The sequence below is a fragment of the Anser cygnoides genome, chromosome 14 (genome assembly GCF_040182565.1).
Source record: "Anser cygnoides isolate HZ-2024a breed goose chromosome 14, Taihu_goose_T2T_genome, whole genome shotgun sequence".
Lineage (NCBI taxonomy): Eukaryota > Metazoa > Chordata > Aves > Anseriformes > Anatidae > Anser > Anser cygnoides.
The window spans coordinates 19,871,059-19,883,891 of record NC_089886.1 but is presented as its reverse complement, the minus strand read 5'-3'; the positions used below and the strand labels follow the sequence as shown (position 1 = coordinate 19,883,891).

Here is a 12,833-nt window from a genome sequence, read left to right as displayed (position 1 = left end):
GCCATGGATAATAGTTTTGCAGCTAAGCCCCTGTTAGATGTCCTCTGCTGCAAAGGTATGCGCATACCCCAAAGCTTCCCATCTGAGCCCAGTTTGGTCAGACAGAAGTGATAGGGGCTTTTAATGGGTGAGATATAAAGCTTCTCCTAACCCTTTCACGCAGCTGAAATCACAGAAGTAATTCAGCACACTCCTGCTGATTTCATTAGTCATAGATCTGCAGAAGTAAATAAAACAAACAAGTACACCTAGGCCAGGAAACATTCTGATTTCTTCTGAAGTCCAGGCCTTGCAGAGCCATAAACAGAGTGGCTGGTTCCCAGTGCAGGGCTTCAAAGCAGGGCCTCGCTTCCTGCTTGTGTTTCACAGGCTACAAAACCATCTCATGGCAGCAATAAAACACAGAGGAATTTTATTCCAGCACCATAAAGTTAGTCATGTGTGACCTCCAGACAGGGAGTGGAACACGTCCACTGCGCAGCGACGCCGTCGGAGATGGGGCAGGAGCCGAGGGCAGTGCTGGAGCCGCGTTGTGGTGAATGAGTCGTGGTGGCAGCTGGGGCAGCCTCCTGTCAGCGGTGTGTGGCATGAGTTCTGCCTGGCTCGCTCATCCACCATGACCCGCTGTCCCCATTGCAGCCCCACTGAGGCAGGGCCACCCCGTGGGTTTTGCAGGCGGCATGGAATCTGTGTGGGGAAGGGAAGGAGGTGAAGAAGGCTTGCCTGCACAGCTGGGAGAGCAAAAAGTAATGCCAACATCGAGATGCGGTAGGTGGGGGTGACTGCAGGCACTCCAGGGACTGGAGCATCTGTCCCATGAGGAGAGACTAAGCAAGCTGGGCCTGTTTAGCCTAGAAGAGGAGACTGAGAGGGGATCTTATCAACCTCTTTAAATGCCTGAGGGGACAATGTAAAGTGGATGGGGCCAAACTCTTCTCAGTGGTGGCCAGTGACAGGACAAGGGGTAATGGGTATAAACTGAATCACAGGAGGTATCATCGCCATATGAGGAAGAACTTATTTACAGTTCAGGTGCCAGAGCACTGGGACAGGCTGCCCAGAGAGGTTGTGGAGTCTCCTTTGCAGATATTCAAACCCCACCTGGATGCCATCCTGTGTAACATACTCGGGGTGACCCTGCTTGTGCAGGGGGTTGGCCTAGATGATCTCTGGAGGCCCCTTCCCACCTCAACCACTCTGTGACTCTGTGACTTCAGTGCTCGGTGGCAGGAGGGAGGTGGTTCCTCGCACTGCCCACTCCCTTGGTGGGAGCAGCACATCCACAGTCAGGATGAATGCCTGTGTTAGAGCATGTTTGCCACGGGTTGTTCTCTGCTTTGGAGCAGGGTAGCCTTTAAAGCAGGAGCTGGAGCCTGCCCTTGCTCAGGCTGCTGTGAACTGGAAGATTGGCACTGTCACTGCATGTCACTGCCCACGGTGTCCTGCTGGGCTGTGAGCTAACCTCTGCCATGGCAGCGCTCATCGCTGAGTGTAATTCATTTTCAGTAGGAAGGCACTGTACTGGCTAATAATTTATTAGAGAACTGGTAAAAGTGAGGATCTCAGGTACAGCTACGGTGCGGACTGTATCACTGTGTACATGCAAAGACAGTGCTGAGTTAACGATAGTGCTGGGAACCCTGTAGCTTATCAGCCCTCTCACAAGCCATAGTTTGCCTTCAGTGCCATCACACCCATGTCTAAGATGAAGGATTCCTGTTTTTCCTAACATTTATACTGCGCATTTCTCTGCCGCGTGTTCCCCTTCTCAGTGGGCAACAAAGAAAATTTAATTAAGTGCAACCAGAGAAAGCAGGGCCACTGCTGTTCTGGGGCACTGATTTTCATACCCTGGTTATTTGCTGCTGTACTGACAACAGAGGAGCTAGAAAGCGTTTTCTAGGAAGGGAAATTTACAGTGACTTAGGGGAAGTTTAGTGAGCAAGAACGAAGCAGATAGCCCTGTACAAATCTGTCGAACATATGTATGATTCTCCCAAAAGGCCAGCACAGTACTGCCTGTCCTTTGCATAGCACAGTAGTACACAGTACTTACTGCCTTTTAGTCATTCGTGGTCATAAGGGAGCAATAACACTGTTTTGTCCTTATAAACACAAAACCAATTGTGAAAGTGTCAAGGAAATCTTGCCTCTCTGTTTCCATCTTCACTGTAGATGCACTTGCTGAACTCAGTCCCCTTCCTGCCTTCATGTGTTGATTGATCTCCTACCTAATCTTCGTCCTTCTGAGACCCACAACCTCATGCTGGATCCTTCTGTTGGCTTCCTATGCTGAGGGTTTGATATTGCAGTGAAAGGCTTGGAGCATGATAGTTACCAACTGATAGTAATTGCTAAAGGTGAGAGCGGTGAGGTGCGAAATTTCGTAATACTAATGTCACAGCAAATAACTCCTCAAGTTTTATAGCTGTTTTCTCTCCTCAGAGCTCTTATACAAACACAGCTTGGTACACACAAGGATCTCATGCAGATGTCTCTGGAACAGAACAAAGTCACCCTTGAACAGCACATAGAAACTTTACTGCTGTAAATATAGACGAAAAGACAAGTGTTTGTTTGCATTTCACCTTACTGCTATCAAGAACTCTAAACTAAATTTTGCTTCAGTGTTCCTCAAGAAGCTAAAATTATGAAATAAAGAGGAAGAACTTGCTTCATATTTTTACTATCACTGTCACATACTAAATGGCTATGTTGTGCACAAGCAAAAGACACCAATTTATTAATATTATTATTATTATTGTAGCCCAAAGCTGAGAATATAATATGACTGAGAAAAGGCCTCAATTTTTGAGACTCTGTGACTTCAGGATGAAAGCATTACATGAAGTAACAGCTCTGAGCTCAGCCAACAGGGCTGCTTTTGGCCATTTGGCAGAGGGAGTTGGATTTGCTGTACATGCTGTCAGTGTGGGACCTTGCAGCTGGGGCCTGGTCTAGGGGAACATGCAGGCAGACCTGCAGTAACACATCCTTTCCAAGGCCACAACCGTGATTTTGGTGTCTGTTAGTATTTGTCTTGGTGCTTAAATGTGGAATTTAAACTTCTTTTGAAAGTGTAGAATAACTTGGCATGGGGTTGAGCCAGCAGAGGGGTGGTGGCTGCCAGACTGTGAACGCCATGCTGACAGTGGAGAAAAGTCAGTCTGTCAGCAGATACGTGGGGACGAGGTGCATGCTTTCACTGTGACCTGTGTGCTGTCCGTTACTCCTGGTCACTAGGGGATGCGAGCCAGCTAAACATAGCACCTGTGGTTTGGGATTTTGAGCCACAGGCTCTCTGCAAGAGATCAAAGAGCTATTTTCTAAAATAACCTTGCAGCGAAAGGACACTTGTCTATTTCTATTCAAAGCTGGACTCCATTTTCTTTTTCTCAAGTCATCTGACATGTAATTTCTGTAATTTTAGTTTTCCCTGTTTAAGCAAAGTGCCGCGTCTTAACCTGCTGGAATGACATTTGTTGAGAATCAATTCTTCAATCTGTCTCTGACAACTGAGGGACTTCTTAGCAGCTTGGTCCACTGTGGGGTGAAATGGAAACAGCAATGACAGCAAAGGAAGAGGTACTGTGGGAGGGGGCAGCACCTTTATCAGAAGTGGATGTTGGAAATGAAGCTACTTTATGTATGAGTGAAGTAGTTGGATCACTCTGATATCTCTTGCTCCTTCTGGTGTTGTCATGGGCTGCAAGAGGATATTCTCTTGCAGTACTTAGTGGGTTTTGGACTACTCTGCAGTGGTGAGCAAGCAGTTATCTTTGGATTGGGATGGTTGTCACTCCACAGTACCAGGGAATGAAGGCCAATTTTCACTTTGCACTTATAAAGAAAAGAATGAAGTTAGAAGTGTAGTGATAAGTCCAATTCTTCTCAGAGCATGAGACAGAAAGAAATGGAATCTCTTCTAATATCCTTCCCCCTCCTCTGTACTGCAAAGAGCAGTACAACAATACGCATCTGTAGGTAAAATGAATTGGGCTTTTCAGACTGCTCAGTCCACCCTCGGCACTGTTTCATTTAAGTTGTCACAAATGATGAAGCAACACAGTCCAGCAATGTAGGAAATGGAGGTGCAAGTGTTTCAGAAGAATGACTCAACTTTTCTGTTGTCATCAGCTCAGTGGTGACAGAAACTGGAACTAGATGTGGCTTGAGTGGGATGGGAATAAATTGGATAAAGAATGTGTCAGTGCCTCTCACAAGGCGCTGATTAACTGAGAAATGTCTCACAAGAGTGTTTTGGCAGTTGCTGTTGTCTGGTGGGACGCTTCCATCTCTACGGGACAGAGCAAGGCTCCCAGCAGCAGCACCAGCCAGGGCCACCAGTCAGGTGAGGGAGGAGAGAAGCTGTGCAGGCCGCCAGCTCACTCATGGTCTCAGCAGTGAATTCTTGGTTGATACCTTACAGCTATCGAGTAAAGGATCCCCAGGGTCCATAAAACTTGGCTGGGAAGATGTATAGGTTTACCCATGTCCTCCTTGGGATTTTCCTCCCTTACATCCCATGACCGTGGAGGTGGGGGGAGAAGGGGCAGAGAATTATTATTCTTGACAGATGGATGGGTTCTGCTTCCCCTGGATGCCGTCAGCGCAGCCTTGCTGAGACTTATTACTGGATTGCTTTGCCCATGTCTGAGCCAGTCTCTTGTGCAGCCAGTGGTGACTGGGACTCATCATCCACATATGGTATATCTGCTCTTTTTTGGTAGCAGCGATTAGTAGAGAATAAAATGAGTTCTTATCACACAAGAGGAGTCTATGGAGCTGTCACATCAAGCTTGCTGGAGCTGCTCTGCCCAAATCTTTTTCCATTTAAAAATGTTGAGCTTTGCTGAAGTGGAAAACATTGATGAGAGTACTGATTTCAGTGAAGTTTCTTTGGGGGAACAGTTTTTTGCAAAGGTCCTTTAGCTTCAGAATTCCCTGTTTTTTTTAATTCTAAAATTGCATTAAAATGTTTTAAATTCTCTCTTTTTTTTCTCCTGATTTCCTTATTGCTTAACATTAGGATTCATTACATGGTATATTGCTGCCATTTACCTGTTTTAAGAGTGATATGATCAACTAAAAATTCCACTTAGTTCTAAAAATATAGAAGAAAATAGAAAACTTCAGTTATTATAGAGGTCTGTGGTAACATGATAATACAGGTTGCATGTAACTTCAGTATACATTAAAATTATGACTTTTTGCAGGAAAATATAGCAAACAAAATGATTCCAAACTAGAATTCAGAAACAAATATCACTGAAAAGTTTTTCTTTCATTTTGCAAGAGTTGCCAAAATTATTTTTGTGCTGGCACCCGAAAGAGCAAAACCATTCCATTTCTCTTCACTGCCTGCTTTTAGCCCTTTATCATGTGGGCTCTGGAGGAACATCTGCTGAACCTTGGCCTGGGGTGCATCCTGCAGTCCCTAGGCTGATTACTGTGAGCATTTCGTTGCAGTTCCTGGTACCAAATCCGAAGAAAGCACAGGCAAGAAGACTGATTTGGAGGAGTATTGGCCGTGAAGGCTCAGCTTGCCTCTCCTGTTGGGCCAGCAGATCCAGCCCATGTCTGAGCAGAAACCTGTGTAGAAGCTAGGCACCAGGTTTGTGTGAGCAACGAGACCCAGCGCCCCGGTCCAATGGAAGATGGGCGTTCATGTTCATAAAAAGGATCACCTCCGACGTGGCTGCAAGCACGTGCACGGCTCCGTGTGCCAGTGATCGCTGTCGCACAACAGCAGCAGAGATGCTGTTTTGTGCTGAACGGACCATGTCTATGATGGGCTGGATGGCATGAGGGCTGAGTTAGGAGGTCGTTATCTTTCTGAGGCAGAGGACAGCTTCCTAATTGAGTATGAGTAATCACTTTAATAACAAAGATTAGCACCAGGCCCACTATGTGAGGCAGATATATTTACAGAATAAGTCTTCGGGTGATTTTGTATTATATAGTATTGACATCATTTTCTTTGGGCCTCCAATTATTATAAGTCTCACCACTGTGGTGTTGTGGGGAAAGGCAAAAGAAAAGGAACATCCAATATTAAAGTCTATTATGGAAAAGCTGACAAAAGCTAAATAATGTCATTGTTTTGGGGTCCTTTCATTATGTGTTCGTTATACGCTTCAACATAAGGGGAGAGGTGAAAGTACTAACAGCCCCTGAAACACGGCAGGTCTGTCCAGTGCAATGGTGGGGTGCTCCAGGTCCGGGAGGCAGCGTGATGCCTTGTGTCCCAAATGTTCCTTGGTTCTACAGGGGAGAAGATAATGTGTTTGTGGTGGGGAAAGGAAGTTACAAATGATAAGGTTTTTTTAAGGGCTGTAAGTTTTAGGAATACATAGACAATTACAAGAAAATAATAAATGTTATGTGTGGTGAAATGCAAGAAATATGGTCACTGACTGTAACACAGTATATGGCATAGCTGCTAGGAGCGCACACAACCACACAGTGATACACAGGTGGTTATTTTTATACTAAAGTCTGAGTTGATCAAAGTCCTTAAGGCCTTCATTTTTTCCTATTTTGTACCAAAAATTTTATTTCTACTGTACAAGAAAACACAAAGAAGGAAGGAAAATATTAATGGGAGCCAAAACCACTTTGATATATCTGTCTCCTACTGGTTGTGACTGAAGGACCAGTAACTCTGGTGCCTACACAAAAAACTGTGTTTTGATGAACTGGTAAGAACAGTCAGAATTGCCCACCTATGCTGAAATAGTGGCCTTTGCTTGCTTTGGAAAGTTTCCCAAGAGACCTCTTAAATCCTAACACTGCAGGGAGCACAGTGGACAGGGGTAGTGCAGACAGGTGACATTTTTCTTCCCTCTGCTCTTGTGACTTCCACACAGACATCTTGCCGTTGTAATTCAGAACTGTAACGGGCGTAAACTGCAGCAAAGCGGCCCCAAACCTTTCCACTGTGACCCTGAGTGCTAAAGCCCCTTTTCTTCTGCAAGGGAACAATTTCCCCTGAGCCAGAGTCAGCTACATCTGGTCGGACCCTCCCTGTGGCATATCTGTGCTATTTCAATGCTAACATCAATCTAATATCGTATGTCCAGGGTCTGCTTGTGCCCTGCTCTGAGTCATCGAGGTGGGGTTCAGCCAACCTCTTTGTGCCTCAGTTTCCTCCATGGTAAACCAGGCAGGTGACGTGCTTTTGAAGGCTGCTGTAAGGCTGAATTGAGCAGTGTTCACAAGCTGTTGACAGGCAGCGGAGGTGGGTCAAGATTTCCTGTGTTTTGACTGCCATTTATTGAGTGTTCTGTTTGTTTTAAATTTATCCATTCTGAATTGACGAGACAGGGGAGGAAGGGCTCCTGTCTGGATTGGAAACGAAACACCGTATCAGGCCCATTCTTATGCATTTCCCTCTGAATTAATTTCAATTAATTCAACTCATATTCCAAATGAGTGATTTCAACTTAGTGGTTCCATATGCCTCTTTTGAGATTAAATAATTAGTTTTTTTTTTTCTGGCCATTAGTTTGAGATCAGAGAACATTGGTTGCATTTTTACATCCCCAAAAGCCATCTTCCAGGATATTCTTCCTGTGTCTTTGGCAGGCAGCTGTCCCAGCAGCCTGCAAGGCATTATATTCCATGGAAGGACTCCAGAGAAGGAGGAGAGGAGGAGGTATTATTTCCCCTCCAAATTAAAATTGGAGGTCATTTCTTAGGGATGCAGAGGTGACTCGATGAGAAATGTTAGACTTACACCCTTATATTTGCAAAATGGAGTAGAAGTAGTCTTTGTATATTTTACTTAAGATAGAACACCCTCTTGAGTAAGTTTTGTTGGCAAAACTGTGCATAGTCTATACCTACTGAAGTGCTAATTCTGGTAAATGCTGAACCAGGCCTGGACTGTGGGTGTTCATTTGCACGGTGAACCTGGCATCACATTCAGGAAGTCTGACTCAGTATTACTACAGTCTTTTCTTTGAATCCAAGTAGTCACAAGACATTATTTCCATTTGAGGTGTTGTTAGTAGGACGGTGGAGGTGGCATTGTCCTGGCTCTCCAGAGAAGCAACGCAAGGGGCAATCAACAGTCAGAAATGCTCAAACATATCACACATTTTTTCCACTGATGTTTCCACAGCAAACACCACACACTTGTTATTTGGATGGTGTATTCGTTTCTTTGGACTCAGGATAGATTTTTGATGGATTTAAAACTCCCATTAATATTTATGTCAGTGTTACTGTGAGTAAGCACACATTTTAACTTGAGCTGCAAATCAGTTAGTTCTTTGTAATTACAGTACTGCTGTTAAGTATTCAAAGGCTATACAATATAGTGTCAAGGAAAACCTATTTTAATTTGGTGGTAAGTCAATGTTTTAATTTTGCATAAAAACTAACTAATTTACCAAGCATCCTAGCTTGTCTTTTCCCAGCCAGGTTTTGCAAGCCCTCTTCAATTGATTGTATTTAAACACCTTGTTGTAGCTTTGAAAGTTTTGAAATTATCATGAGAAGTCTTAGGTCCAGTGCAGATTATAAGTGTGTATCTCATCATGTGTCACTTTGAATGAAAATGCATATATAAACATAGGCTGGAAGAGGTTATTTATATCACAATGCAGCTTCTTGGTCTCACCAGCATTGCAACATACCATATTTTCATCAACTTCATTAAAAGTTTGTCTTGTAGAACAAGTCTCAAGAATGGTGCATATATTATTGATTTATGATGCTTGCATTTATTTCTAGAAGTAAAACTATTTTAACTCTGTAAGTCTTTGACAATATATATATATTTATATGGATCCCCCTGAGATCATTGGGATTTTCACTTGCATGAAGACAGGATATATTGGTCACTTATTTTTGTGTGTGCCCTTTCCATGCCAGCACCTGGAGCTAACTGGGTGCAGCATAGTATGCTGCTGTGTGTACTGGTATAATGCTTTGGGTTCATGTCTTTTGAAATTTCCTATTAACTCATCAGTGGAAAATAGAAGGAAGGAACCACTACCATTTGAGGAGACTCTACATAGAATGGGCAATGAGTAAAACAAGATGTCTGCAGAGGACTGTGACAGATGCAGTTGTAGGTATGGTCTGTACCCTAAGTGTTGTTTCTTAAAACTCCTGCCTAAACAGCTCCTCCTGACCCCTGTAAACACAGAATATTTGGCCAGAAGAGCCTTTCTCTGTGCCTTGCAGTATTTTACTACCTTGCTGCAGTTGAAACAATCTTCTGGATATCCATATTCAGGAAGTTCCCAAGAGAGGTCTGTGAAGCAACAGCTGTAGGAAATCTTAGAAAGCCTTTGGGAGCACATTGAGCATCTCCTGTGCGTCCTCTGGCTGAGCTCTGCAGGGTCAGGTCCACGCTCACCATGCTCGTCCAGTTGTGTTCCGCCTCATACTGAGCTAGGTTCAGGATCAAGACAGGACATGGTGCTGTTCAGCAGCTCAGGAATCTTCTCACATGCTTCAGAGCCTATGGGGAGGGAGCCAACGCAGGGAATGCAAAAACACATTTCCCTCAAGCAACAGCTAGGCAAGACCACCAAAGCCTTTACTGTGTTCAGTATGTCACACTTAGATGACCATGGAGTGGATTAAAGATTCATCCGAGCTTCCAGTTGAATGCCTGTCTTCCCTCATAAAAATAGAAATATTACTTTCAGCAGAGCCAGTGTCCTGATTGGCCCGAAGCCCTCCGTTAGCCCCAGGTTCTGTGTGGATCGGTGATGTATGCACAGCCCAGAGGGCTGCCTGTCACGTCAGCTTGGCTTCCTGCCTCTAGGCATGCACTTCAGAGCTGTGGAATACAAATACATCCAGGCAGACAATAGAAAATTGTGTTACGATAGCTCTTTGCAATGGTATGGTTTTATTTTGACATGTGTGCTTAACCTCTGTCAAGAGAAGCCAGGCCAGAGGGGTAAAATGCAGTGTATGGGTGTCTTCACTGGAGCAGGTGTGCACCCATGAAATTCTTCAATTTATAACTGTCCTTTCTAACTCTCTCCGCTACAGGACGAGGTCTCTTCCATGGACATTGAACGCCCAGCTACCTGTGTCTATTGCCTGTGATGGAAGAACTTGATGTTAATGTGAGGTAGGATGACCTGCATGGCTCCTGTACTGCGTCTCCAGCTGGTGAGCTGCAGGGGCCATGGCCATGCGGTGTGTTCACAAAGCTGCGGGGTGTTAATTTCCATTTGCCTGTAGGTTAAGGTATCTGCTTGTGCAGCAGTGCCTGCTTTGGGGTTTCCTGGAGCTTCTGTGAGCATTGCTTTGTTATTTGTGTAAATGTAAGATACGGCTTAGTTCAGTCTAGGAGTTCCTTGCAATAGGACAGATGAAACCCCCATCAAAGACCAGTCATAAGCCCATCTGTGTCTCTTGAAAGTCTGTTCCCAGTGGTTTTTTTTGTTTGTTTGTTCATTTTGTGTGTGTGTGTGCGCGTAATGTTGTAAAAATTTGCAACCTACTCTCTCCCTTCTTATACTGGTGCAAGCAAAAAATGATGTCATAGGTCAATTCAAATCCCTGGGCACACTACTGGTATCAGCAAGGGACAAATTTTGGTACAGATCACTTTGATCTTGGAAAAGTGATGTCAACATAAAGTGTTCAAGAGGCCTGGATCCTGCTTGCAGCTGTCCTCAGGCTGTGGGGCTGGCACTGGCTCTGCCACTCTCCTGTAGGTACAACCTGCAGGATCTTTCTGCAGGACTAGGATTTGTCCCTTTGCTTCTTGGCCTTTTGAGTGGCCTGGCAGCCAGTGATGCTGAACTACGTGGGGAGCTGAAGGAAGCCCCACCAAGCCTGCTTTACACAAGGACATGAAGCATCTGACCAAACTAAGACTGCTGGCCCAGACATCAGAGGAAGCAATGTTCTAGTAGCAGCGAGAGGTGTATGTTTCCATAGAGAGATCTCTTAAACTGCTATAGGGAATATCTTTTTGATGTCTCAGGTTTTTCATTCCAGGAGTAATTCTTCACCTTCCCCTGCCTGAAAACTCAGGTGACAAGTGCTTAGAGAAAATGGCACTGATAGAAATGTAAGCACTCCAATCTTCCAGAAAACCTTTCCCTAATGAGTTACTGAGGACAGATCAGGAGGAAACAGTAAAGAAGAAGGGGAAACAAACAGTGTCTTGCCCCTCAAGGGAATCCTGTTATCGCAGCCTTCTAGCTCCTTGGCTTGAGGTAGGGACATGCCGCTCTTCAAGTAGCATCCCACTCTCTCCAGTTGCATGCACAGAGGGAGATGATGCATCCTTAAAGGTGACTTCTTAATAGGCCTCCTCAAAGCGTTATGCTGCCAGAGAGAACATCTCTGGTCTTGATTCAGCTACTCAAGCATCAGGAAAGTCACCAGTAACTCGGGTTGCTGCTTTAATGCATGCTTAGCAGGACGCATTTATAACCATGTCATCAATGCTGAGAGGTAATGTGTTTTGCCTAATGAAATTTGTCTTGACTCTCTAATACCAGAAGTGTAGTTAAATGCGTAGGCTACTGCAGTTTCTCTGTAAAGGGAATTAAGGTGCTGACACCAGACATTTTTCCCTACAATCTTTTCCTTCCAGTAGAGACTGTATGATAAAAATATATTTCTGACAATGAAAAAAAAATATCTCCCAATATACACTTCATCATTCATGGAAGTAAAGTCTTCTATTTCTTCTTTCTTAGAAGGGGCACAGTGAAACAGGCTCAGCCAGTGCGTGGGCACATGGTGGCTATACCAGAAGGGAAGTGACCTTATCTTTACCACTCTCATATTCTTTTCAGTAACATGTTATTTGCCACCGGTGGAAACAGACACTGGGTAGGTCTGACCCAGCATAGACATTGAAGCGATCTGCTGGAGTTTTGTAGTTTACTTTTTATAGGAATCGATAGGTCATTATCCTTTTCATCCAATTTTTAAATTTTACTTTGTCCTATCAGCAGTACTCCTGGTCCAGGCCAGGGTGAGAGGGAAGGACTGCAAGGGTATGGGTGCTCTCCTGGCCCTGCCCATGGACACAATGCGATGGTGTCCGTGTGTCCATCCACCCCTCCTTCATGCTGTGGCTGCATGAGCCCCTGGCACTTGGTCCTGTACCAACACAGCAACTGCCTGCAGTGATCTTCTGTGAAGCTCTAAATAAAATCCCACTCCCAGACAAGCCCGTTAAGAGTAACATAAAGTCATAAACATCATAAATTTGAAAATTTAAGCTGTTTCCCAATACTCCTTTGCAGCATTTATGCCTCTTTGCAGGTGAATTAGTCCTTTGGTCTGTGGCACCCTGCCACTGCTGGGGGAAGCTGCAGCTTACGTGGAGTGTGCTCCTTCAATAACAACAACAATAAATGAAGCTGATTCCTATCAAAATTAGGCTTTCTGAGCATCTTTCCTCTTCCTGGCTGCAATACTTCCAAATGTACAGCATGGCCTGCATGCCATGGAAGTACCTGGGAGGACAGGGAGTTCGGCCCTTCCCCTCTCTGCTGGGGGCTCCACTTTGGTCAGCTTGCTGCCAAAAATGCCCTTTGCACAGGCCCAGGAAAAGGTTTTTGAGAATCAGTCCATCAAAAAGATGCTTTCTACTGGGAAGTGGTGGTGCAGCTGGCTGCTTTGGTCTTACCCTGGCAGAGCAGTGGAAACATCAGAGCAGGAAATTCTTGTTGGTAAAATATTTCATCTGACATTGTATTTAGATGTTAAAAGGCAGCATAAGACATTTCTGGGGATCTGATGAATGAAAATCCATAGGAATTTGAAAGCTCTTCTGAATAAATATTGATTCACCATTCCCTAGCTGTTTTGATGAAACACTGTGGTCAGACCTC

General features: G+C 44.6%; 1 protein-coding gene across 6 annotated transcripts in view; it reads left to right on the top strand.

Annotated features, from left to right (window-relative positions):
* Positions 1-12,833, top strand: part of HTR4 (5-hydroxytryptamine receptor 4) — a 167,867-nt gene that overhangs the window by 69,076 nt on the left and 85,958 nt on the right. For all 6 annotated transcript variants that reach the window (XR_010824939.1, XM_066977175.1, XM_066977174.1 and 3 more), the window contains exon 2: positions 10,018-10,099. Coding sequence is in view for 5 of the 6 variants with exons in the window: in XM_066977175.1 (XP_066833276.1) it covers positions 10,074-10,099 (26 nt within the window). In the remaining variant the exon portion in view is untranslated. The remainder of the gene's footprint in view (positions 1-10,017; positions 10,100-12,833) is intronic.